At 36.2% G+C, this 27787-nt stretch overlaps 3 protein-coding genes across 6 annotated transcripts; 1 reads left to right on the top strand and 2 right to left on the bottom strand.

Moving 5' to 3' along the window:
• Window positions 1-377: 377 nt before the first annotated feature.
• LOC121242705 (ribosome biogenesis regulatory protein homolog) lies at window positions 378-6137 on the bottom strand. 3 transcript variants are annotated; one of them, XM_041140641.1, is made up of 8 exons: window positions 5988-6137; window positions 5547-5602; window positions 4929-4991; window positions 4704-4831; window positions 4334-4451; window positions 1469-1652; window positions 1268-1381; window positions 378-1153 (listed from the first exon to the last, which is right to left on the bottom strand). In XM_041140641.1, exons 2-8 carry the CDS (start codon window positions 5600-5602, stop codon window positions 986-988), a joined length of 831 nt encoding a protein of 276 aa, XP_040996575.1. In that variant the 5' UTR covers window positions 5988-6137; the 3' UTR covers window positions 378-985. The 3 variants fall into 3 exon arrangements, with proteins under 3 accessions (XP_040996575.1, XP_040996573.1, XP_040996572.1); XM_041140639.1 differs by having other exon boundaries at window positions 5547-5697; window positions 5988-6134; XM_041140638.1 differs by having other exon boundaries at window positions 4704-4832; window positions 4940-4991; window positions 5547-5697; window positions 5988-6134.
• LOC121242704 (putative pentatricopeptide repeat-containing protein At3g25970) lies at window positions 5991-9203 on the bottom strand. 2 transcript variants are annotated; one of them, XM_041140636.1, is made up of 3 exons: window positions 9068-9203; window positions 6417-8963; window positions 5991-6140 (listed from the first exon to the last, which is right to left on the bottom strand). In XM_041140636.1, the coding sequence occupies exons 2-3, from the start codon at window positions 8548-8550 to the stop codon at window positions 6133-6135; spliced, it is 2142 nt and encodes a 713-aa protein (XP_040996570.1). In that variant the 5' UTR covers window positions 8551-8963; window positions 9068-9203; the 3' UTR covers window positions 5991-6132. The 2 variants fall into 2 exon arrangements, with proteins under 2 accessions (XP_040996570.1, XP_040996571.1); XM_041140637.1 differs by having other exon boundaries at window positions 5993-6140; window positions 6397-9179.
• Window positions 9204-25826: 16623 nt separating this feature from the next.
• On the top strand, window positions 25827-27325 carry LOC121243282 (1-aminocyclopropane-1-carboxylate oxidase 5-like). The gene is given in 4 exon segments (XM_041141377.1): window positions 25827-26014; window positions 26134-26360; window positions 26717-26868; window positions 26871-27325. Coding segments are annotated over 4 exon segments (921 nt in total). The 5' UTR covers window positions 25827-25912; the 3' UTR covers window positions 27311-27325.
• The last annotated feature ends 462 nt before the right edge of the window (window positions 27326-27787 follow it).

Raw genomic sequence — 27787 nt, 5'->3', positions numbered from 1 at the left:
TATTAAGGACTAATACAAAAATGAAATGAGATAAAATGATTTTATATAAAAAATGGAAGTCGAAAAAAATATTGTTAGAATATTATTTTTTAATATTATTATTATTTTAAAATTTAAAAAAATTAAATTGAAATTTAAAAATTTTGAATTGTTTATTATATTTTATATGAAAATTTAAAAAAATTATAATAATGAGATAAGACGAAACACTTTCTGAATCCGAGATCTAATTGGTCTAGTTCTAGTAAGACGCGGTAAAACTATTGTACCTCACCAACAACTTGTTGAACAAGTTGAGTTTCTTCCGGTACCTCATCAGCTTGCAGCTTGGCCAAATTTACAAATATAGCACTAGAAAAATGGAAAAACTGAGAATAGAAAACGAATCAGCTCTGTTCAGTTTGCATAAATCCTAAATATACAATTTTGCCATCCAGAAACACGTACGGGCATTGTATAATTTAGAGCTCTGACAGCATATTGCTTAGAACTATTTAAGTAACCAAGTCAAACTAGCTTGGTTCTCCAACACTTGATCGATTCCTGATATGTGGTTCAATATGGAAATAAGCAACATCAGAATCCGTTACAAGAGAGATTGGGAAATATCCCCTCAGAAAGATGTTAGGGGGACATGGCCATAGGAAAGGGTGAGACCCGTCTCACTCAATCAAAAGTTACAACAAAATCCCATTCCAACACCACTATAAGTGTGATCTTCCACACCATTTCTCCGGATAGAACAATTTGAAAATGTATAAAAACCTCTCTGACATTCCTCGAGGGTATAGAAACCCAACCCTCGTGTACAGATAAGATGCAGCACTACAAAATTCCTCCAAAGTACCCAATGACAGAATTTCGGTGAACAAAACCTGCAGTAAAAAGTATATAAAAATTAAACAATCTCGTCCCCAATAAACAAACTTGTAGTACCTGGCTCAAAGCTACTCTACAAGCTTTCCAGAGTTTCACTCAATTACTTTCATTTTGCCTTTGTTTTCTTGGAAGATCCCTTCTTTGAGGATGAAGATCCCTTCTTTAAGGACTTCTTATGAGGTTTTAAATTTGGTTTCAACTTGCTTGAGGTTGGTGAAGACTTCCCTTTCTGGTTCTTTCGCTTCTCTTTTTTCACGTTGTACATGGTGACAGCCTAGATCCCAAGCATTACATGTCCACATATATGATAAGCAAACCTTCATTTGACTAACAAAGTTGAAGATTTAAACTACCAAGGGAATATTAACCCCGAATGGCTAAAGATTACCTTATCTACATTGAGTATCTCGTGGGAATTCTTAGAGATTAGCTTGTTCAGGACTTTCTCAGTTTGCTCCTCCTCTTGTGAGCCTATCCCTTTTCCTTCCACAACAGGGAGGAACTGAAAGGACATATAGAAGATGTTGAACCACTCCATTACCGAGTACAACTTTTGGTGGAGAAGCATTTGCAGGTAAACTTAACAAACCTTGCGATATTTCCCTTTATGTTGTGCAGGCTTTTCTCCGGGCAACTTCTTGTCAAACTTCCCACCACTGGCTGTTGCACTTGCTGCTATTCCTGCTACATTCACTAGTTCATCTTTAGTGACTTTCTTGGGTGCAGTCTGGGTTCCTGTTATAGGCAACGCTGTGGCAGCTAGTTGGACATGGCTGCAGAAAAAGTTTCCTCAAGGTCCAGTGTTGCAATACAAGAAACGGAAATATAATAAGAAAACACAACATAAAAGCCTATTTGACCAAAGTAACTAAGCCAAGAACTGCTCCTACAGCATTGTCAAGATGACAAAAGCCAAAAGCCAACGAGATATATATTATGGGCAAGAAAAGGAAGACTGGGCTGACAATGACTAGATTCACAAGAACTTGGGATAGTCCTTACTAAGTCAAGACAAAGGATCAATTGGGATAGTTAGGCCATCAGAATGGACAAGAAACAGGGTTTTCAAATTGATACTCCACAAAATCAAGTTAGTTGTTCTTGAATAGTTGGGAAAAGGATTTATGGTGTTCAGTGGAGGTGATCTAGGCATTCCATCATAATACTGAAGAATAATTGCATTGTCTTATGTGGGTTGTGAGTGTAACCAATAGGGTGACATGGAAGCAACCAGAATTCAGCTACTCATCAAAGAAATTTTCTTGAAAGGCTGACAACTAGACTATAAGCACCAACAACATTGGAGATTGCACGATCATTGATTCACTCTTAAATTGCAAAGGTGAAAGCACCATTTGTGTCTAGGGGAGTCCAGCAATGGAAAAGAGGAGTGACAAGGGGTAAATCAAAGCAAATTACTTGTACTAAGAAATTTTTTTTTTTTTTTTTTTATAAGTAAAATAAGTATTATTAATCCAAGAATGGGCAACAATTGCCAATAACGAAGTATGTCCTATCTACGTAGACACATTAGAAACTAAGAAATCATGAAGGTTCATGCCATTAAAGTCCACAGCAATGGCCCAAGAACAAAGAGTTCTGAAAAATAAAACTTTTAGCTCCTCCATAGATCTCTCTTTGTCTTCAAACGTCCTCTCATTTCTCTCCTGCCACAAGCACCACATAATACAAATAGGGATCATCTTCTAAATCACTTTGATCTGATACACACCTCGAATAGAGGTCCAACATGCCAAAATATCCACTACGGATTCCGGCATAACCCATGCTAGTTCCATCCTTTTAAACACTTCATTCCAGAGAGTTCTGGCTACATCACAATGTAAAAGTAAATGGTTCACCGACTCATCCCCTCTTTTACACATACAACACCAGTCTGCAATGATTATCCTCCTCTTTCTCAGATTATCTGTAGTAAGAATCTTGTCTAATGATGCTGTCCACACAAAGAAATAAGCTTTAGGAGGAGCCTTGTGTCGCCAGATCCTTCTCTTGGGAAACTATATCTCCGGCACTTGTGTGAGGACCTTATAAAAGGACCGAACAGTGAATATCCCTCTCTCTGCAGAAATCCACCACAAGCCATCTTCATGCTGGATACTTGGATGACACGAATACAAGAGACTATAAAAATCTGCAAAACTCTCCATCTCCCAATCCTGTGCCGCCCGGTTGAAGTTGATATTCCAGTGAATACCCCCTTCTAAGATTCCCATAACTTCCGCCATTGTGGCATCTTTGGCACTTGCTATCAAGAAAAGTATAGGAAACAAATATTAAAGAGCACTGTTGCCATACCAAACATCCTCCCAAAATCTAATCCTGGAGCCTGTACCCAACTGGAGCCTAGTGTGTTGATGAAAGACCTCCCACCCTTTTCTAATATGCTTCCATAGCCCCATTCCATGTGCCCCTCTAACTTCTCTAGTACACCAACCCTCCCCTAAACCACCATATTTATTCTCGATCACAATTTTCCATAAGGCTTCTGGTTCCTTGATACATCGCCACAACCATTTGCCAAGTAACGCCCGATTAAACAACCTTAAATTTCTAATACCCAAACCACCACTAGAGATAGGACGGCACACCATCTCCCACCTGACAAGATGAAATTTAAACTCTTCTCCTAAGCCACCCCTCAAAAAATCTCTTTGTAACTTCTCAAGACGACCCGCCACGCTTGCCTGTATAGGGAATAAGGATAAAAAAAAAGTGGGTAGATTAGAAAGTGTACTTTTAATCAATGTGATCCGGCCCCCTTTCAACAAGTACATTCTCTTCCACTCTGCTAGTCTCCTCTCTATTTTTTCAATCACTGTATCCCAGATCGAGCATGCCCTCGAAGCTATACCCAACGGTAGTCCCAGGTAAGTCATCGGAAGAGATGCTATCTTGCAACCCAACGTGTCCACCAACTCCCTAATATTTTGAACCTCTCCAATCGGCACCAACTCGAATTTATCATAGTTCACTTTTAAACCATACACTGCTTCAAAACAAAGCAAACATGCCTTCACAACCCGCAACTGGTCTCGATCAACTTCACACATAATAAGCATGTCATCTGCAAAAAGCAAGTGAGAAATAGAGATAATACCCCTGCTCGGAGATCCAATCTGGAAACCACTAACAAACCCATTAGCCAACAAAGCCGCGATCATCCTACTTAGTGCCTCCATAACAATAACAAAAAGTAACGGAGACAACGGATCCCCTTGTCTCAAACCACGAGAACCCTAGAAGAAACCCTCAAGACTGCCATTGATCAACACAAAGAACCTTACCGTAGATATACACCAGCTAGTCCAAGACCTCCAACTTTCACCAAAACCACACCTACCCAGTAAATATAGAAGGAAATCCCAATTTACTTCCAACTAAGAAAATATATATACTTTCAGATCTGTAGAAAGGTTATAAAATGGAAAACCTTGGTAAAGCACCAACTTTTGCTGCTTGTTTCAAGTTCTGTAGCCGATTTTTATCTTGCTTTTCAACACGTTTCCTTTTATCTGCTTGCCTTTTAGCAAAAGGATCCTCCCCTGGCTCTACAAAAAGGTGATTACCATGTCATAACACAAAAATGTGATATGATATTTTGATGCTTGTAAATTAGTGGATAAAAGATTCTTGCTTTATAGTTATGATATCACAATTAGATATCAAACTTCAGTACAGTAATTTTAATTTTTTTATATTGTAATTATTTTCACCATTTAGAAAAAAAAAAGTACCAATAGACAGCTATTAATTGCAACAAATGATTCTTTAACACAGTAAGGTCTTGTTAAATTATTTACCATCAGTTATCTTGGCCTCAATGATTGGTATATTTTCCTCATCATTTGCCCGATCATATCCATAACGACGTTTCCAAGTACCAGCTGGCTCATCATATGATATCTTGTCTTTTTTGCGCTTCTTTATACCTGCAAGGTATCTCAAAAATTCATAACCAAGGACATCAAAACTTACCCATGATAGATCACATAATTGATAACCCATATAGGTTGAATGTGATTATAAAGATGCTAACCTCTCGCTTTGGCAAACAGTTCCCATTTTGTAGGAGGTTTAGGCTTTGGAAGCTGAAAATACAATGTATTTGAGATAATCAATCAAGTGTATATGCTATATATACACAGTTAGGAACTGCATGGCACATTGTACAATTTAGTTCTCAAAAATGAGATGATGAACAAATACAGATTCCTCTACTAGGAACATGCATCTCCTCATATTTTAAGTTGCAGAAGTAGTTTCCTTCAGTGGTCTTGAAGCTTCCTAAGCAACCAAACCATGTGCCATTAACACATCCACCTCTCTCTCAAAATAGTTGCCATCAAAAACCTTGTTCCCCAACTAGAAAGTTGCAGAAGCTACTGTAATAGTGTATTTTGGCAACAGAAATCCAACAAGGTAGACAGTTCTAACAATGCCAATTATAAGCCATCTTACTTATATACGAACTACGGATAACTTATGAAAAGAAGTTATGATCTATGTTTTCTCACGTTCAGCCCAACCGAAGAACGCACAGAAACGGTATCGATTACATGGCAAAGATGCAGTACGGATATATGAAATACATATATCTAGAAGACAAAATAGAGATACATATATAGATAAAAGGAAGAACTCACAGGCTTCTCTCTGGGCAGTCTTGTTGTTGGTGGGGGCAACTTGACCAGGGGACCATCTACGTCCACAGTTGAAGGTAAGTTGAACAGAGTATTTGCAATGGCTTGAACTAACTCAGTGCCCTTCTCTAGACATTCCTTCACTAACTCCTCTCTATGATGATTGGAAATATTAATTTTTTGATAAGTGTAATAGGGTTTAAAATATTAATTAAAAACAGATATATAAAATTCCCGACTCAGACCAAAGAAGCAACGTTCCACGCAGAATGAGGATCTGAAAAATAAAAAACTTTGCAGAACTCTAAAAAATGTAAGACAAAAAGGGTTATCACCACATAGAGGTTAAACATCCATGTGCACGTTATTTGAGGCATTAAACACGAGGTAATAGATTTCAATATCGTCATGTGCATAGAGAAGCTTCTTTCCTTAAAACCTAACCTGGATGAAGGTAGGGAGGGAAATTGGTGGTGACGATTGAAGGCAAAGAGATTGCCAAGGTCGATCTCGAACTGCGACGCCTCCATCTCCGACCGCTTCTTCCTTGGTGTGCTATTTGCTTTAGCTCTGTAGTTCAGCAACTAAATCAGAGCCCTACAATGAAAACAAGCAGCAACTAAATCAGAACACTAATGGAGAGGCACCCCATCCGCTGATCCACACGCTATGCATAAGAGCAACTTTTTTTTTTTTTTTTTTGTTCCTTAAAGTAAACAAGAGGAACTTTATTGCAGAAAATGCCATCAAAAACAGTTCCCACTGTTGAACTCTAAGCTCCAAAATTTGAACTTCGAACGATCTTTTTTCAAATAAAACACGAATAGTATCTTCCGAACTACAACTTGTCTACCATTAGTCACAGCAGCTAACCCAAACAAAGTGTTGAATCAATACACTCATCCACGTGATCAACATCATGCATCAAAACCTTTGAACTAGTAACAAAACACAAGCTCTTGATTTCCTCCATTAGTCCACCCAATGCAAGGTATATCTCTTCACAATGGGAGTGGGAATGATCTTCTGCATTAAAAGCATGCACCTCATTGTGAACTTCTATCCAACTCCAACCAGGGACTTTTTTCACCCCATTTTCTCTCATAAGCCTGGTCACGCTAGCCTTAGCATCCCACCGCCTAAGACGCCCATACATGTTCGAGAGAAGAACATAAGTGCAGTGCTCTTCGGGCTCTATCTCTAGCAAAAGGCTTGCTACCTGAGTAGCTAATTCAATGTCACCACAAATCCTACAGGCCCCAAGTAAAGTCTTCCATACCATTGCATCAGGTTCAAAAGGCATTGCCTCAATCAAAGCTTTTGCCTCACTGAGACACCCAGCACGCCCATATAGATCAACCCCACAGGCATAATGCTCCATTCTTGGTGGAATCCCATATTCTGATTCCATAGATTTCAGAAACCTGCATCCTTCCTCTAGCAAGCCAATATGGCTACATGCACTTAGGATCGCAACAAATGTTATATGATCAGGTTTCACCCTACTCTCTTTCATTAGGTCGAAGAGGTCAAGTGCAACATTTCCCTGCCCATGTTGTGCATACCCAAAAATGATCGAATTCCAAGTGATTGAGCTGTCTTTGGGGGTGCCTTCAAAGGATTTCCTAGCATCTTCAATGATCCCACACTTGGAATACATGAAGATCAATGAGCTTGCAACAAATTCATTGGACTCGAATCCTGACTTAAGTGCCAAGACATGAACCTGTTGACCCAATTGGAGGGTTGCTATATCTGAGCAAGATCTAAGAACAGCTGAAAAGGTATAGTGATCAATGTCTTCTACCACAGATCTCATGTGTCCAAAGAATTTCAAGGCATCTTCACTCAAGCCAATTTGTGAAAGTCCTGTCAAAATAGAATTCCAAGAAACACGGTCCTTGGACTCCATGGCTTCGAAAATGAGCAATGCTTCTTCCATGGATCTGTTATTTGATTTGAGATACATGGCTATTAATGCATTAGATATCGGTACTGATTGTTCCAGTCCCCTTTTTATTACCAATCCCTGCAAGGATTTCCCATGGTTTTTATGTGCACCATCAAAACAAGCACTAATGACACTAGTGTAAGTATAGATGTCTGGATCAAACCCAAGCCATTGCATATCCATGAAGAGTTTAAATGCAAGTTCTTCTTTATTGTGTACAAGGTAAGAAGCGAGCATGGAATTCCATGTCACCAAATCCTGGTTGCCAATAGCACCATCAAATACTCTTTTGGCATCTTCTATGGACCCACACTCTGAATATGAAGTGATTAAGGCATTGCATACAGTATTGTCAAACGCCCGCCCGTGTTTTATGATTTTACCATGAATCTGCATTGCTAACATGTAAAACTCAGTATTATCGAGCAATGTCAAAAGCGGAGCAAATGTGCCATCATCAAGTTCCACATGCTCCCGCTCCATGCAATCTAACAGCCAAAATGCAGTCCCAAGATCACCCACCAGCACATAACCAGCTATCAGTGCATTCCACGAAACTGAGTTACGCTCTGGTATGCACTGAAACACCACATATGCATCCTCAACTCTCCCGCACTTCGCATACATGTCCAAAAGTGCACTACCCGAATAAACATTTGCAGCATAGCCCATCTTGACTATCATCGAATGCACTTGCTCCCCAATATCAAGCCGATAAGCAGAAGCAACCCCCTTGAGTATGCTTCCAAATGTATACCCATCAAAATCAAAGCCACATATCTTCATGGTTCTTAGAATCTCGAACGCAGTCTCGAAGTTCCCACAATGTACATACCCAGCGATCATTGTATTCCAAGAAACAGTGTCTCTGCGGGGCATTTCCGCGAACAGCGTGCGGGCAAAACATAACTCCCTGGATTTCGCATACAAACTTAGAATATTGTTCGCGGTGTAGATGTCAGCTATGGAACCTAATTTGATTGCCCAACAATGGATTTCTAAAACCTTGAACAAAGCACACGCAGAGCTCTCGATGAGAGAGTGGAATGGCCTCATTCATTAGCATAGATAAAGAGGCAGAAATCTACAATTTACACGAGAAACTTTCCAAAGCAATATATCAAAGAACTCATTCACTGATTAATATGGGCTTTGCCGTGAGAAGGAGCTGGGTGGTGCTTCCCATTTGCTGCCGTGAAGCTTGTGGCGGCCTCCATTGGTCACAGTCGCGGTTCCGGAGAGGGGACAAACAGAGGGTAGAGAGAGAGGGGAAAGAGGCGGACGGAGAGAAGTAAATAACGGCAGCAGAGGAGCCCGGCGACAGCCTGGTGGCACACGGCGGCGCAGGGACAGAGGAGAAGTCAGTGGCAGAGACCGAGACAGACGGCGTGGGGCCTGTCTTCTTGGAAGGCGGGGAGAGGTGCTCGACGCAAGGGGGCTCTGAGGCGTCGTGCACAGACCGACGGAAACTGAGGGCGGGCGACGTGAGTGGCGACGGAAACGGGATTGCAGAGAAGTATGAGAGAGAGAGACACTTGACAAAGAGAGAAAGACGGCAGATTGAAGTACTTACCGGCGGCCTTAAGTCCAACGGCAGACGGAAGACGGCGAAGGCACGGCGTTTCTGGTTGGGTTGGTGTCACACTTCGAAGGGCAGTTCAGTTCGAGACAAGAGAACTCAGGGAGTTGAGGGTTATGTCGTCTGATGAGGAAGCGGGCTTCTGGGCTGGGCTTGTTCACAGGCCGACGAGTGGTGGCTGTTTTATAAATTTAGTCCATGTTATTTGCAGTAGGTCCAAGTATTTTAAGTCCAGTTATCTTTTATGTTTTTAGTCCAATGGACCAGTCAGCCCAACATCAGAGCCTGTTATCTATTTTGTCATGTAGTATCTGTTTTTTTTTTTTTTTTTTTTTTTTTTTAGCAAGTTAAACATAGCATAGATAAACTAAGCGGTTACAAGGATACAAGATTCAGTGGAGTGGGAGTCCCCGACAATCTTTCCAAAACAAACAAAAAGTAGCACCAAAATAAAAATAAAATAAAAAGAAAAACGGGGTAAGTCAAAGGCTTGACTCCAACTCAGTCCCACAAGGGGATGCCGCTCAAAAGCGGTTTTAACATAGTCTGATAAACAGACTATAAACCTGTGACTAAACGCCGTAGTCGAGAGGGGTGCACTGCGTTTTGTTGATCTGGTCCAACTGTAGGAGACTATCACGATCACATCATCTTAATCGCTGGTTAGGAAAAACAGGAACATAGGAGAATAGCAACTAGAAGACCTGATACACCGGCAAAAGACTGCCACCGATGGCAGTGGCGAGTGTATGGCACTCGCCACACTGAGCGAGAAAGAAGCAAGCGAATCTAAAAGATCTGAGGCCGCTGGCCACTGTGGTGCCGCCGTGGCAACTGGAAATCCCTTCTGATGTGGCGACGCGTGAGGACAACGCGCAATGTAAGCCGTGCATGAGCCATACGCGCCACTGATCTGGATATTTTCCTCCTCCGTCCAACAGATCGGTAGCTTGGGAGACCATTGGAGAGGCGCGTGGCAGTCGGAAAGTAATGTCTGTTTGTTACGTTGCAGTATGTCAATCTTATAAAATTTGAGCTGAATATGGCTGCATTTGGATGTAAAAAGTAGCTGAGTGTACTTCATTTTTAAGCTGTTTTGGACATATAAATACATAAATGAGTGCAGTTTAATTTGAACTCATTGACTAGGTCCCACGTAAATAGCATCGGCAACTACCGGAAGGGATTTTATGGTTTCCCAAACATGAGCTGATAATTGACATCGGTCGGACAGTGCATTTCAAGTACATTACTCACTAACATGTGTTGTTGGCCCCACAACTCAAACCCACAGTATGACATTTGTTCCTTAATCCTTGTGCCAAAATAAAGTGTAGAAAACTACTTTTTTTTTTTTTTTTTTTTTTTTTTTTGCAAGTTCGGCACACTATTGGGAGACAGTAATGTCAGTAAACATTAGATATTTATGATAGATCCTAATAATTTTATAACTTCTTATAAATATATCTAAAGTCATCCTAATATATAAATATATTTTAAACTCATTTTAAATGAGTTTAATAAAACTCACTCAATCATTTTAACTCACTATTTTTTATAAAAAATTTAGATCAATTCAACTCAACTCAACACAAGTTTCAGTTGGCTAGAGAGAGAGAGAGAGAGAGAGATAGAGAAACAGAGGGAGTAAGATAAGACTGAGAAATAGAGAGGGAGTCGGGGAGGGAAGAGAGGGAAGGAGGGAAGGGGACGAATGGTAAAACGACGCTTGTTTTAAGGTAGTGGGCTGGGCTTCTTTTAAGGATTCTTGGGCTCTAACTGGGGCTGGGCTTCACAACAATAGAATTTGATGTACCTTCAAATCACTCCCAGTCAATAAAAGGATAGCACTGTTAGATCCTGACTCACCGCACTATTATAGTTCACCGTGTTTCTCTACACCCAAAATTGGAATACGTAATGCTAAATAGTAAATATAGTTCTAGCTAATAGATTGTTCCAACAACCAAATCGATCCTATTAGAATGATTTTACTCGATCATCTGAAACTTACCACTCAAACGATCCTCTTGACGTGGCACAACTTGATTTTTATTTTCTGCATTATTTTTAGTGTTCTTGGTGGTTTTTGGAACCCCGCCCCCTTCTCATGTATTTTCTTTTTCTTTAATAACAAAATTATATTTGTTGACATAAAAAGGGCTTAATTAGGCTATAATCTAGCGTATTAGGATATTTAATATTATTACAATTAATTTCTAATTCTAACACTTTCTATATATAATTTTGAGAGAGATGGATACAACATGTAAACCCTACAGTACTATCCAATGCTTAGACTATATAGTACATATATCTCTCAAACCAAATAAGGTATAAAGCATTTGATCAGGAAGATAATTGTTGAGAATTCTCACGATTTAAATAAAACTTATCATAAAAAAATAAAGATATCATGCACATGTTTCAAATTAAATATAAATATCATTTATTCAAGAATGTACATGAAATGGAGATCGATCAATGGTACTCATGTTAAAATCATTACAAGAAAACTGTATATTTGCAGTCAGTTAATTCCAGCGAAATGACTATTTACAATTAAAATTAATTGCGAAAAGTCTTTTGGTTGCAATAAATTAATCACAAAAATCTATTTTTTTTGTAGTGAATAATATTCGAGCCATGCCATGATGTAATGATCTAGAGTGCTTACGTACAAAACTTTTATTTAGATCAACTTGACGATCATGACAAATCAATGAAAATGATCGATTGATGTAAAGGGCTGCGAGACCATATATACTTCCAATCAATGTCTGATCTCAATCGGTATATAAATTAAGAATGCAAAATAAAGAATTAATTAGTTGTTGACTTGCATTTATTAATATTTTTATTTCTTCTAGATATTGTATTTGGGCCCGTTTGGATATTTAGAATATCTCAATATATCTACGCATAAATAGTAGTTAAATAATTTGAGTTAAAATGTTTTTATTAGGTTTCAAAAAATGAGAGAGAAAAAATTGAATAAAAACGATTGAATATAATTTTTTTTAATATTGTATATTTTTATTTTAAAGTTTGAAAAATTAGTATTATTTTTTGTGTTTTCTTTAAAAGTTTAGGAAAGTTGTAATGATAATATAAATGAAAAGGATAAAGATTTGAAATTGAAAGTGTTTTATGTTTCACTACAAGAGAAGTGACTTTTCCCAGTGATTATTTTTGCTGGGAAAAGTTCCTAAATCGCCGTCATTGACTTTACCCAGCGATTTAAAAAATCGCTGCATGTTCGTCGTTATTATCCCTCCGCTTCTGATCTACCACAATGGAAGCCAAAAATCGTTGTGAAAAATGCTATCTTTTCCAGTGATTTTTTTTGGCCACAAATTCCAAATAAAACACTGCAAATACCCGTTTCGTTTATCTATTAAATCTCCGGGAAAACTTTTGCGGCGAATTATAGTTGTCGTTAAAAGTTTATTAATCGCTACTAATAATAAGCTCTATTCCAACGAATAACTGAAGTCGCTGTAAAACTATTTGCGGCGACTTATAATCGCCGCAAATAGTATAAAAAGCGCCGTTAAAAAGTATTTCTGAAATAATTTAAATCTGCAAAAAAAAATTTCCTGTGAATTTTAATCGCCGGAAAAGATATTTCACAAAATAATTAAAAATAAAAATTCTACAAGATTAACCCTGATGACTATACCCAAACTATACATATTAGAGATCCTTATATATAATATATGTCTATTATAATAAGCCATATGATGATAATATTATTCTTCTAATCTATAAAATCACAAAAGACTTGAAAAATTCAAGAAATGTCAAAAAGATCATGACAACCACAACAATGGTAAGAGCCAGTATTCTGCATAGCAGAACAGCAATTGTAGAGACCGATAATGGACAAGGTTAGACCAAAAAGTACAAACCAAAGACAATGAACCTCTTAGTTATTCATTAAAATAAATAAAAAATTATACAACTATAAGCAGCAACCCAAAACTGGTTATGAGCATTCAACAGTTCTAAGCAAGTAGCTGACATTTTCACATCACCTCTCTAATTTGAAGAAAATAAATAAAGCTTACCTGAGCCGATGTTACGAGATTAGAACCCATATGATCAGCTAAATGCCTACTTTCCTCACAAAGATCTAAAATAGATACAAACAATCATTTCATATGCTCATATTAATCAGATAAATGCTTAAATAACTTACTGAGTAACGTCATTATATATATATATATATATATATATAGAGAGAGAGAGAGAGAGAGAGTTGTTTTTCATTAGAGTTCTTCAAACTTGGGACTTGGGAGGATGGGTTGGGCAGATACATAAACATGTGCAGGATTTATACGTGAGGTCTAACCTTCCTCTGGGAACATAAACACTTGCTAGAGAAAATTAGAAGGAAAAAAGCACGAGGATTATTAGTTTATCTTCCCGTATGAACCTGCTCAACAAATATATGCACATAAGCATTATTATCAATAGCTACGCAAGTTCCACCTATTTTGTGGCACAACCAATCAACAATCATTTCTTTAAAAGCAATAGAACATAAATGAAAGAAATAGAAATAAGTTGTACCCATTAGGGGAAACGTGGTACTTAGGCCCTGCATACATATAGGGAACTCTACCTTTTTTTTGGGTTGAATACTACAGGGAAAGCCTCGACCTTTGACTGGATACAAACAGCACGCCTTGAGTTCCAGACAAGAAGGTTCTCCACAGTGATATCTGATGCACCACCAAACATTTCACTGCCTATTGATACGTCAGCACTGTTACATTTCAGCAAAGGGAGATCTCAGTCACTATCTGAACATGTCACACTATCACATGCACGTCGTCAATCGACCAACCAAAATAAAAGCAAAGATCCCAACTACAGTGAAAGCAAGGGCAGCAGTTGGTTTAACTGATAAAATCTATTTAAGTTGCATAAGAAGCCTATAATCAAATCAAATCAAATCCAAAATTTCATCAAGTATAGTGAATTTCTATATGAGGAGCTAGCTCCTGGTGTATGGCACATTATTGAACCCCCTGCCTACAAAAAGGTTAAAGACTGGCCTCATTTGGTTGGGCCACATTCGGTACAGTACATGACCAAATGTTGGGCCGAGAAGACACGTGGGTATAATGCCTTACTTTCTTTGCTCAAACTTTACGAACAAGCAGCAGATTTATTTATATCATGCAATCTCCCACAACTGAATGTGAATCCTTGCTTCCCACTTTGAAGCTTATATGGTTACAAAATTTCTTGCAACATATTGGCTAATCATTGTAACACAACGTCAAATGATTTCATCTGTTAATATCTCGTGCATGCAGATAATAATGGTAATATTTTTGGATGCCATAAGTACTAAAATGTGGTGAAAGAGGAGGCCATGATGGCACCCTAAGTCCAAAGTCCTTGAAAAAAGATCAGGTCAATTAAACTGTTAGAATGAGTACAAGATTATACCCTCTTTCGATCAAAATCATATATATATATATATATATATATATATATATCCAGTATTGTAAAACCAATAGAGCTTTCAATAGTTCCTGAAGACAAAATGTAGTATTTATTAAGGTTAGTGACTCAAATTCAATATAAAAACAAAATAAAACATTCTATTAAAATATCAAAACATTATACTGGAACTTTATTTTGCTCTCACTTGTCCAAATAGCAATTAAGAGCTGTAAATTGTGTAACAATCTGACAGAAAGGCATCCAAAGCAAGCACTTGTAATTATTTGACATGGTTTAAGGTAATATAAGAAGTTTTGTCCAATGTCAGCGTATGAATACCCAAACAGAATACCTAACAAGCAGTGAGTATATAATATTACCTTGCTATATGCTTTCCATCTACAATATTAGCATGTTTCATTGTCTGATCTAGATCCTCGACCACCATAGACAAGTCACTACAATATTAACATGTTTCATTGTTTGAATATAACTCAGTGCAAGAAAGTTATAGAAAAAGTACCCATAGATATTTATCAAGAACCCAGATCTGGGCACACAGAACCCATATATGAGCAAACTACATCTAGAACCCAAAAGGTTATCAAGAACCCAAATCTGAGCACACAAAACCTAGATCTGGGCAACTACATCTAAAACTCATGTTTTTTAGAAAGCATATTGGACGGTTCATCACATGGATGTATGTAAAACAACAATAAGATATGGGAAATAGAGGAAATACCCACTAAATTTGACGGCACAAACAAAACCTAGACAAAAAATTAGAGGTCCGAGATAAAGAAATCAAATCAAATGGAAAAAAGAAAAGGGAGAAGATAGACCCGTGTACATAATTGAGAGCACAAGTGGGGAATCTTACACTAGTTTAGATTGTTTACAAAAATTCTATTATTTTTTGCAAAAGAAAAATGATTGATATGCAGCTACAAATTCCCCATCAAAGTTACTTTCCTATATGCTGGTAAACAAAAATAGTTAAGAGCGAGGGAGATACAAACTTGAGTAAAATGGGAGGTATCAAAGTTCCACGACAATATCAATCATCACTTGCTATCAACAACTTGAGTAAAATGGGAGATACAAACTTTGTAAACAGTTAAGAATTTCTCCAAACCAATTAACAATTTCGCTTAATTTGAGATAAAAGCTACTTTCCTATATGCTGGTAAACAAAAATAGTGCTCTGTTCTGGGTTGACTTACGGCTTTGAAGGGGAGGCAGGGGAGCATGGGGTGGTCCCGCGACCGTGGAGGAAGGCAGCTCAAGACTTGTATAAGGAGCTTGAGCGAGATCCGTGAGGAGGAGAGCAGATCGACGGTGAGAGAGAGGGAAAGCTTCGGTGGAGGGGTTGCGGACCCTTGGGGGGGTAGCTACGCCGGTATATGGAGGTGGTGTGGCGGCTGAGGACCCGCGGCACAGGGAACCCGAGGGAGAAGGACTTCGATCGTGAAGAGCGAGGGAGAACTGCGGGAGAGAGAAACCGCGAGGGAGGGCCTTGGCTGGGTTGGCCGGCGACGATGGAGGTGGACGGTGAGGGTGAGTTGACCGCGGCGTGCAGTGGCTGCTGCGTGGAGGCATGAAGAGTGGGAATCGGGGAGAATAGGGTTTGGGAAGAGATGGGAAGGGGGGAGGAGATGGCTGGAGGGAATTAGAGGAATGAGAGGAAAACACGGGATTTTAATTTTATTAGTTTTTTCCGCGCGCAACTGATTCGTCGCTAATAAGAAAATGACTTTGCAGCAACAATATTCATTGGCAAAAGTAACTATGGCGGCGATTTTTAATTCGTCGGAAATAAAAAGTCGCTACAGTTACGATATTCTATTGCGGCGACACAAATAAAGATAGAAAAAGTCGCTGTAAAAAATAAGCAAGAAACTCTCATTCCGCATTCGTCAATTTTGCGCTAAAATTTAGCGGCGATTTAAAGATCGCCGCAAATAAGTACTTTTAGCGGTATTTTTTTTGCGGCGATCTTAAAATCGCTGGAAAAAATATAATTTCTTGTAGTGTTTAAAATGATGTTTGAAAATGAAATATCTGAGAATATCTAATAAGAGAAATGATATTTACAATCATGGAATATGCAGAATCGTGCAATCTCTTTGAAAAAATTGAGTAAATAAGAGACCCACATGAAAAAATTAATTAATTTTTTAATAGTGGATATCACTCTTTTCAGAATGATTGTGCGGCGTTTGCGTACTCTACGACTGTATGTAATATTACTTATTTGAGAATACTTGAAAATGATTTTATTGTCAAACAGAGCCTTAGTTGCTAGATAAGAATCGTGATGAGTATGATCATGTACATGTAAAAGGATTGCTTATTGCAATTTTATTGATGAGTTGAGATTGTTTTATATGAGTTGAATAAAATATTGTTAGAATATTGAGTAATGATATACACACAACACATTCTACACTACATTACACAACAATGTTATAAAATGAGGATATTTTTGTAAAATGATGTTACTTTTAGAATATATTTTACAAAAATACCCTTCATTTAAAACAGAGCCGTGTAAAGTATTGCAAAAAATGTTGTGTAAATCATTTTCCAATTAGGAAAGTTGTAATGATGAAATGAGATGAGTTGAAATAAGTTTCCAATCCAAACTAGGGCTAAATGAAAAGGAAGTCTTTTTTTTTTTTTTTTAACATCATCTAATTTATGTAAATAAAGTCGTGGGAAGCTTTCAAATATTAATGTCTAACAATAATGATCTGATTTAAAAAATAATAATATTAAAAAAACCCCATTATTTCTTTCCTAGCCTAGTAATGAAGAGATCGACGTCAAGGGTACGTCTTTGTTTTTTTGTTTTCTTTTTCCTCTCTATCTTATGATTGATTAAAATCCAACTTAATCAAAAAATTAAAAAAGAATTTCTAGAAAAGTCGTCTCGCGCGCGGAAGATTATATATAGAAATAGTAAATTAATTATAATATATGAAAGTTTTATAACAATGAAATTTAGAAAAATAAAACATTAATCTCCATCGATGATCAGCTAGCTTGGAGGCATGCATGAATATCACCTTTAATTAATTAAAAGACATTATATATTATTGAGATAAATGCTACAAGGAATTAACTTTACACCACATACCACATAACTATCTAATTAATATATATGTGATTTGTCATTTTTGTCCTTTTATTTAAACACACACATATTTAAGCATTAAGATAAAAGGACAAAAATGATAAATTAATCACATATTGATTAGGTGGAGATGTGTGGTAAAAGTCAGATTTCATGTATAATTTCTCTATATTATTATATAACCTAATTTCATAATCAATATTACCAAACTCCATTAACGGTTGTCATGGGTAGTTGTATAGGTTATCTATGTTATTGTATAGCCTAATTTCATAATCAATATTACCAAACTCCATTAACGGTTGTCATGGGTAGTTATATAGGTTACCAAACAACGAACGATGCCTTAAATTTAATAAAAAAAATAACTTCGAAATCTTCAAACTAGTTACTAGGGCATTTCGGTACGTGATCAAGAACTCTTTCATAATAACCATTGAATTAAGTATTTTCATTGATTAATATTTACAAACAAGATTAATGCATGATTGATTAAATATATATGTTGCTTTTTTCGATTAAACCAATATGGTTATATAATCCAACGCAAATGGTTCTGATACAATGATTTTTGAAAATTTAGCAGAGAAATATTTAAAAAAAAAACATATATAGGCCACGTTTGGATAGTAAGATGAAATGAAATAATTTTAGATAAAAGTTAAAATTAGTTGAATAAAATATTGTTATAATATTATTTTTTAATATTATTATTGTTTTGAGATTTGAAAAAGTTGAATTGTTTATTATATTTTATGTGAAAATTTAAAAAATTTAAAATTATAATAATGATATGAGATTATAAGATGAAACTGTTTCTATATCCAAATGGGACCTAAATCTGGCTGGCCATGCCATGATTGATTTGCTAGCTTAATTATAAATAATATATATATATATTATATATATATATATATATATGTACATGACTACTTTTTTTAATTAATTTTTCTGTCTCTTATAAAATATTACCAATGATTGCGTCAAGATCATTAATTAGTTTAAAAAAAAAAAGTAGCGAATGACAAAGACCACAAACCAAATCTATACATGTACAGTCCCCCAGGCCATTTCTTAATTTGTCACCCTCGATCAATACCTTCTCAGACACACAAATATTACTCAGCACCATGTATGTGTGAGAGTCGTGGGTGAGATCAGCTAGAGAGATCAAAGATCATCAGAGACAGAGATAGAAATCTATAAGTAGAGAGTCCTTTGCATGTACGTAAGGGATTGAATTACAATAATGAATTAGACGTACAAATGATTAATTAGTCGAACCACGTTAATGATTTAGTAAGAATATTAAATCAACAAACTAATCATGTGATTTGATATGGTAGTACCGACACCGTATAGCCGCAACGGACCGCTGTCGAGGCTCCCAACAATACCGATCGAGGCTCAACGCACCTCAACACGTCTAGAAATGGATCTTTCTTCTCTTCTAGGCTGCGCGTTTTTGGACGTTAACATGAGTAAGCTGATTATCTTTATTGTAAAATAGATCTAACGTATTATATGAAATTATATGATCAATTTATAAATTTATTTTTACGTAATTTCTTTATGACTATATAATTTCTCAATTAATTAAATAAAACCAATTTATAATTAGCATTGCTTCGTTATCTTATTTATTCAATTGATCACATCTTTCAAAGCCTAACTATCCTTTAGGGGAATGTATCTGCGCATGCAGAATACCCTATATATATATATATAAAGTACTATATGCATCTCTTTCCATGAAAACATACCATTGTCCACGGGAATTAATATTTTAATATAAGGATTGGGCATGATATTCATTTCGGAAACATATATGAATGCTTGCGCAAAGCTAGCTTGGTTAATTTACCTCGAATATAGGGTTTTCCGATCAAACTGCACGTGTATATATATTCGCTTCAAAGTAGTCAAGTTGATTTTCTTTGTTTAACAGCCTTCCACACATATGTTGCCACCTCAGAAATTATACCAAACTTACAATACACTCATTCACATGGGAAACAAAAGGAGATACGCCAATCCTCCGTGCTTCTAGTTTTCTTAGCACCGCCGCACGTTAGAAATCCAAAGTTTCACCGCCACCAATCCGACGACAATGGTTTTGGGCATGAAAAAACAAAGGAAAAAGCCACCACCCCAAATACAAAACACCAATGCAAATTCTTGTGTTCCTCCAGTTTCTCAGCAACCAAACAGAACGGTTATATCCAAACACCAAATAAAATACATATACTGCGGGAAAATCTATGTCATAGAAGCTGAAACAGAAATCCTAATTTAATTTTTTTTTTCCTTAATATTTTCATAAACAACAATCAGAGACAAAAGGAAAAACGTAAACTAAATTCAATAAGATCAATTCCAAAATGGACATAAGAAGAAATATACAGCAGAGAGATTTTCATATACTTGTCGGAAACTAAAAATAAAAATTAAAAAAATGTTCTTTGATTAAGAACTTTCTGGATTCCTTGAAAATCTGAAAGCTGAATAAGCTTATTGGAAATAAATATTGAGAGAGAGGAAAAAGAAAGAGGGTCTCTCACAATTAGATGTCGTGAGTCTAAGGAGCAGCACCGGGAGCCCAAGCTCTCCGAGGAGAAGCGCTGCAAGCTCCAAGACCTCGTTTCTAAAGTACTCCTCGACGAGACCCATTTCGAGACACCGCCGGCGAGGGGCTCTAGATCTCTGTGTTCACCATCGTTTGTGAGGGGTTGGGATGGGCTGCAAGGGACTGAGATGGGCTGTAGATGTGAGAGGGGGAGCAAGGGGGAAGTTGAGATCTGAGTGTGAGAGTGTTTCCTAGGGTGCGGTCACATTGTAGTTCAAATGGAAAGCCTACGGTCGGACTGATTATAAGATTTTCTCATATACATATATATATATATATATATATATATATATCTTAATTATAAGATGTGTGAATGTGTGTGTAATTTGGTCATGGAATATATAAAATGAATAATTAATTCGAGTTGAGTTAATCTTTGACCATGCATCAAATTAACTTAGACTAGCTAGGGTTTCATTTCTGTATGATCATCATGATATGAACAAAATAGAGATCATCACGATCATCACGATCTGAACAATATATATACATATAACATGAGACTACTTAATTACCGGCCTTTGGCCGCCAGAGATGATCATATTATATATTAATTATCTTGATGATCTTCATGTCCTTTATTAAATAAAATTTCTTGGTACAAAAAAGTATATATAATAAATTAATTACCAAATATTATAGATATATAAGCTCCAGGTAATTATCTTGATACATTAGCGGCGAAAGGCAAGCATCGCCCTTAATGTGTGGGAAATATTTTCAGTGACACATATTCGTCGCAAATGTTGAATAGATTATTTTCAGCGCCTAATAATCGCCGAAAATACAGTTTAGCGACTAATTAGAAAATAGTGGCAAACTTTTTTCTGGTGATCATTTATCTTAATTATTTCCGTCTAGTTTAATCGCCAGTAACGGTTAGTATTTCCATCAATTTCAAAAGTTGGTAGAAAAATTTTTGCTTGATTCTTTAGAAGCGGTGACTGGATGGCAGCCTATTTTAGCCGGAATTAATCAACTGCGGCGAGTTTTGATAGTATTTCCAGCGACTTTGATAGCTGGAAATAGACTTATTTCTTTTATATAGTGGATCATCCATGCATGAGAAGATTTGAACTCTACCATGCATGATGTTGAAGTGGCACTCACGTAGTACATGACGCAGTACTGCATGTCCACTCGGTTATAAACAAAAGCATTTCTATTTGGGAGTAATTCATGAGATCGTTTGAATATTATGATCGATCGATCCTGCTACCTACGTGCCATATGCATGCTAGCTCTCAGAACATGATAATTATTTATTGTATATATTGTTATAAAAATAATTATATGAATTAATTATATGAATTAAGCTAACCAGTTTGGATTTATATACTGATCGATCTCAAATGATCTGTAAATAGTAGTAAATAATAATAAAAATAATAATATATATATAGAGGAAGATTATTATATTGGATGGCTTGTAACTATCAGCTTCTCGCTCAATGAAAACTTAAGATGGCTATCGTTTTAGTTTTCAGGTGGCTAAAACGATACATATCGTATTAGCTAATATTTGTGACGATATTAATATAGATCATAGAGATCATGATAATTAGGTAGAAATTAATTTAATGGAGAAGCTGAGGCAGGCTAGCTGCACTCGCATTTTTTTTAGGAGGAGTGACCACCATTTTGTAAAAGCTAATTTAAAATGTCAAAAAGAATATATTTTTACCCTTTTTATTATTAGAAGGGAGATCACTAGCTAGCTAGAAATTTAAGAATTTTTCCTTGAAAGAATACGTAATTTAAAAAAGAATATCATTAAAATTAATCTGAATGCCATGAAAATAATTTGGTGCATGACATTAATGCATGGTTTGTGTTTAAAGTTGAAAAAAAATTAGCTGTAATTTAATGATCTCGTATGGTAAAATCTTGGTGGATTAATTAATATAAAATTCTTGCTCGAAATGATATAGCGTTTAAAATAAATACAAAAAATATATCATGCATGTACCTCGCATTATTTATGTGTATATTTATCTCTCTCCTATTTTAAACCTTAGAATTTGAAGAGAAACTCTAATAAGCCTTAGGTTGTGTTTGGTTGGCAAGACCATCTCAGAATACTTCACTATTATTTACAAACAGTTCACTATTATATTCACAATTAAACAGTACAGTACTATTATTCAGTATTATTTTATTGTTATTTATCAACTATTTTACTACTATTCATTAATATCCAATCGTATCCTTAATCTGATTTTGGCATCCATCAATAGAAAAATACCAAAAGTAAAAAAATGAAAAGGTTGCATCGATCTCTTGACTTTCTGCTCTACACCAACAGCTAGCTTAATTCTTTCAATAATTGTCATTTTCAATGTCGTAGACAATTATTCAAAAAAAAAAAATGTAGTAGACGGAAACCAATTAATACTTTATAAACAATATAAATAATGAGACTTTAATATATATATAAATCATTGATGGCAAACAAATTATTATATGCCTCGGAATCGGAAGAAAACGATAAGCTAGTTGTTGTAATTAATCATCATGACCAAAGTAGATAACTTTAAGAATCAACAAAAGGAAGCTCGTGATCATGTCCTGATCAGTTTCATAGAAAGTCTCATGTACTGCAAAAGATTGCGTACACTACAAGAAAAAAAGATTTTTGCAGCGTTCAAAATCGCTGCTAATACATGCCCAAATCGCTGTAGGTGATCAATTCCAGCGATATTTTGATCGCTAGTCATTCGACGAAATAAAGATGCATTTTCTGATACATCGCAGCGAAAGGCAAAACTCGCTGAGAAAACCACTTTTTCCGGCGAGTTTTATTCGCCCCAAATAATGTCAAGCCATGCCGCAAAAGAGCATTTCTGTTTGGTGCAATATCATTGGGAAAAGTCAAACACGACGACGTATATCGTCGTAAATTATCGAAAAATCGCCGCAAAAAACTTTCTACTTCGTCTCTATCTGATCTGCATGATGATGATCCATTGATGTAATTGACAAACTGTTATCGATTGATGAGTAGTATCCCTCTAATTTGTTATATATTGATCTCATGATCTTACTAAATATTAAGATGAGTTGAGTTATGAATAGTAATATTTTGTAGGTCGTCCCATTAAAATGGATTTAACTCTGTTTACGTTGATATGTGTTTAACATTTTAAAATGAAATGTATGAAGTAGGCTCAAATGTATTTAGTTTTTTTTTTATAAAAAATTGAAAAAATAGAAGCTGACATCAATAATTAGTTGGAGATAAGTTAATATGAGTGAGATTCATCTTCCAAACTGAGCAATGCCCCCAACATCATTCTAGCTAGGTTTAAATTATAAGTTGGAGAAATAATACAGTTATTTAGGAATAAACATCGTTCCAATAATGATCTCACGAGAGATAGAACATATATGCAACGTGGAACAAGTCAACAGATATATATATATATATAGGATATTCGATCCGTGACGCCACGAATTAGTCAACTATATATGGTTTTTGGAGGAGGACTAGTAGTACTACTACAAGTACCCGAACATGGCCAACGATACGCTGCCCAATTGGTCATGATGCATTCAACCGCGCGCTGCTTCGAACAAAGATGCAGATCATTTAATTTTCTGATTAATTAAAACAAAAGAAAAGAAAAGAAATATTCTCTCCCGCAAAAAGTACTTGTATATATATATATATAATATTATACAGAGCTAAGTTGACTATCTATATATGAATTAGATCATTAGGGCTGTGGATGCTATATATATAGCTTTATTTATATATATATATATATATATTTATATATATAAAGTCTTCACCTTAATGCTGCTGCCTTCCTTAACCCACAAACAATGCCTACAAATCAGTATAAGGTCAGTTTGATGATATTGCAACAACTGATCCTCGTCAAAAAAAAAATTCAATATTGCCTAAAAAGTCAGAGGGAGGTTAGCATTTACAAGATATATATAATGCATGCAAGTAGTCAACACGATCGATGAACCCTAGCTGATCTAGCTAGTCGGCAGATGTTTAAACTGCAAGTAAAACTACATATATGTGTATATCTTGAAAAGTTGAACATGGTGACTTTATTTTATTTTTTTAGAAGAATCGAGGTCACCTATTCAATAGTGATCATTTCTCAATTTTATTAAAAAATCTTCATTTATATATGGAAGAGGAATACCGTGGCAACAAAATAAAACACCTGAGACTTTACAAAATAAACAAAACTTGTGTGCCAACAAATCCCAGAAAAGAAAACATCTATCATCGTCTAATGTATGGAATGCCAAGCTTATCCATGGTGATTATCCTGAGCAAGATCAAGATTAATAATGGTGTGTGTGTATGTGTGTGTGTACTATATTACACTAATTGTTTTTAGAAAAATTTACTTATCATCCCGATTCACACATCACACACCATACATAATTTTTTAATTTTTTTTCTCTTACTAAATGTGTAGTATATAGATGATGAGTAGAAGAATTCAACTAATTTAAAAAGAAAAAAAATAATTAAAATAAGTGTAATACTACATATGTGGTGTGTGGGGATGATAAATAGCAAAATCCTATGAAAAGATTCTTTGGAAATTGGCTATACATGCATGCATGTCAGCATGCCAAGAGATCAATATATATAATAATAAACCAATTCCTAAGTTTGTGCCATGTAACTGATCCATGGCTTCACACTTCTTAATAATTAGTTGGTAATTAGGGAAACTTTCTGATCTCTATTAGTTCTATATTATTCAAGCCATTTTTATCAGAAAAAGAGGGCTCAAATCCAATATTAGATGTAACGTCCATGCATGCACCCCCATTAGAGTGATCATCTTCCTCTAAAACTGAATCTCCTTATTTACCTTGATTTTTGTAAGTGCAAATCTGCACTACCTTGTGCTTGTAATCACTTTAAACTTGTTAATTTTAATAAAGCGTATATGTTTATTACAATTAATTTTGCATACTCATTCATGCATATGGTCGGTTTAACCGCCTGCTTATTTTGTGCTTGCATAATTTAATTATTGTGTAATTTACTCTGATTTTTCCATTTCCTTCATTCTCTTCTTCTTCGGTCAGCTTCGATTTTTCTTTCTTTCCGTTGTTTTATATATATATATATATATATATATATAATGAACTACCTTAAGAAAATTACCATGATATATATTGATCTCCACGTGTCAGTTAATCAAATTGGCTTATGTAATTAATGACCTAATTAAGGAAAATGACCTGCATCATCATGTTATGGATTAAATTAAAGCAGATCGTGAGTATGCTTGTGTTGTGGGTTACCAGGTAGTACTTCAAAAGGCATTGACCTTCTTGTATCTTATTTAAAACGTATTGTGTCACCGTCCCACACCACCTTTCCCCTAACAAATTAAATAAACTTAATTCTAAAAAAATAAACCAAAAAATGCTTAAAAATTAAGTGGTAATATGCATGGCTGGCGGGAAGCTTTGTTATAAATAGGCTCAAGGACCCTCTCTTCCAAACCACAAAACTGTGCAAACTAATAGAGCTAGCTAGGCACATACAGTACTACTTACTAGAACAAGCTGCAACTTAGATCTCTCTCCTTCCCTCTCTACCTTTGCCTAGTCTTGTTTTGCTTCAATGACGATCCCAGTGATTGATTTTTCAAAGCTCAACGGCGAGGAGAGGGCCAAGACAATGGCTGAGATCGCCAACGGATGCGAGGAGTGGGGATTCTTCCAGGTTGGTGCTTTAATTTTCTCTATCACTGCTTACTCATGATCTGCAATGAGTCTACCACATGCCCCACATCACATGTCACAAGAATTTTTAAGGTTTCATCACCATCATTATTGTTACAGCTGGTGAACCATGGAATTCCAGAGGAGCTCCTTGAAAGGGTGAAGAAGGTCTGTTCTGAGTGCTATAAGCAGGAAAGAGAAGAAAAATTCAAGAACTCAACACCAGTGAAGCTGTTGAATGAGATAGTTGAAAAGAAGAGCGGCAACAAGTTGGAAAATGAGGACTGGGAAGATGTCTTCACTCTCCTAGACGATAACGAGCGGACATCTGAAACCCCGGGATTCAAGTAAGCAGTACTGCATGCGTCATGTATTTCTTAATGATCACTGAGCTGGAACTGAGTAAAGAAACACGTATGGCTGAAAAGTGAAGATTCTGATCATTTCTCTCCAAGTTCACAGAAACTTGGTTGCTGACAGATTGAAATTAAAAGGCTCAAAATTATGAACTCTAAATTCTAGTATTAACTTTTTTTCATTAATTTGTTAATTAATAATGATACAATATGGCCATATTCAACTCTAGCCAAAACCATGCATGGAAACTTTCATAGGAATTCATTTTAGTAGTTAGAAATGACTCATCCTCGAATAACTTGTGCAGTAGTATGCTGATATCATTTGCCTCTGACACTGATGACAGGGAAACCATGGCTGAATACCGAACAGAACTGAAAAAATTGGGCGTGAAGGTCATGGAAGTGATGGATGAGAATTTAGGTTTACCCAAGGGATCCATCAAGAAAGCATTTGATGGTGAAGAAGGCAGTGCCTTCTTTGGCACCAAGGTAAGCCACTACCCCCATGTCCAAATCCAGAGCTGGTGAATGGTCTCCGAGCTCACACCGACGCTGGAGGTGTCATCCTACTTTTCCAAGATGACAAGGTGGGAGGTCTTCAAATCCTCAAAGACGGAGAATGGATCGATGTTCAGCCATTGCCAAATGCCATTGTCATCAACATTGGAGATCAGATTGAGGTCTTAAGCAATGGTCGATATAAGAGTGTCTGGCACCAAGTTTTGGCCACACCAGATGGAAACAGAAGATCAATTGCTTCATTTTACAATCCCTCCCTTAAGGCCACCATATCCCCTGCAACTCAGCTGGTGGAGAATCTTAAGAAAGAGGTGGATCAAGCTTACCCCAAGTTTGTGTTTGGTGACTATATGTCTGTGTATGCTGAGCAGAAGTTCCTCCCAAAGGAACCAAGGTTCCAAGCTGTGAGGGCCATGTAAGAAGCAAAAACATTAATCTTCCTACAAGATTACATATATATGACACTTATATGTACCCTTTTTTTTTTTTAGTTTATTATGGGCTTAGTGATGAAGATTTGCCAACAGGCAAAGGATACCACTGGCTTGTCTCTCTGTACGTTCGTTAAGGGAGGACAGAAAGCTAATGTGGGTATTAGTGTGTTTGTTTTCGATTGCTGTTTTTCTTTCTTCGTTATGTAATCATGGGATGCTTAAATCCACATGATGCAAGGCATGCTTTGTATAATATAATTATATAAATTGAGCTTTTGGGTATATATCGCTTTCGAGGGTCTCTTTTTCTTGCTACAGAAGATGGAATAATGCTCAAAGGACCATCTTAAGGTCGTTTTCTTTCATTAGCAATAATATATAAAGACTGGTCGTACATTCAGTTCTTTTGAGTATGTTGTCTTTAAACACAAATTTAATTGGTCTATTTCTAGGAAGACATGG

The sequence above is a fragment of the Juglans microcarpa x Juglans regia genome, chromosome 8D (genome assembly GCF_004785595.1).
Source record: "Juglans microcarpa x Juglans regia isolate MS1-56 chromosome 8D, Jm3101_v1.0, whole genome shotgun sequence".
Taxonomy (NCBI): domain Eukaryota; kingdom Viridiplantae; phylum Streptophyta; class Magnoliopsida; order Fagales; family Juglandaceae; genus Juglans; species Juglans microcarpa x Juglans regia.
Note: the sequence above shows the minus strand (reverse complement) of the source record. Positions and strands in the feature narration are given on the sequence as shown.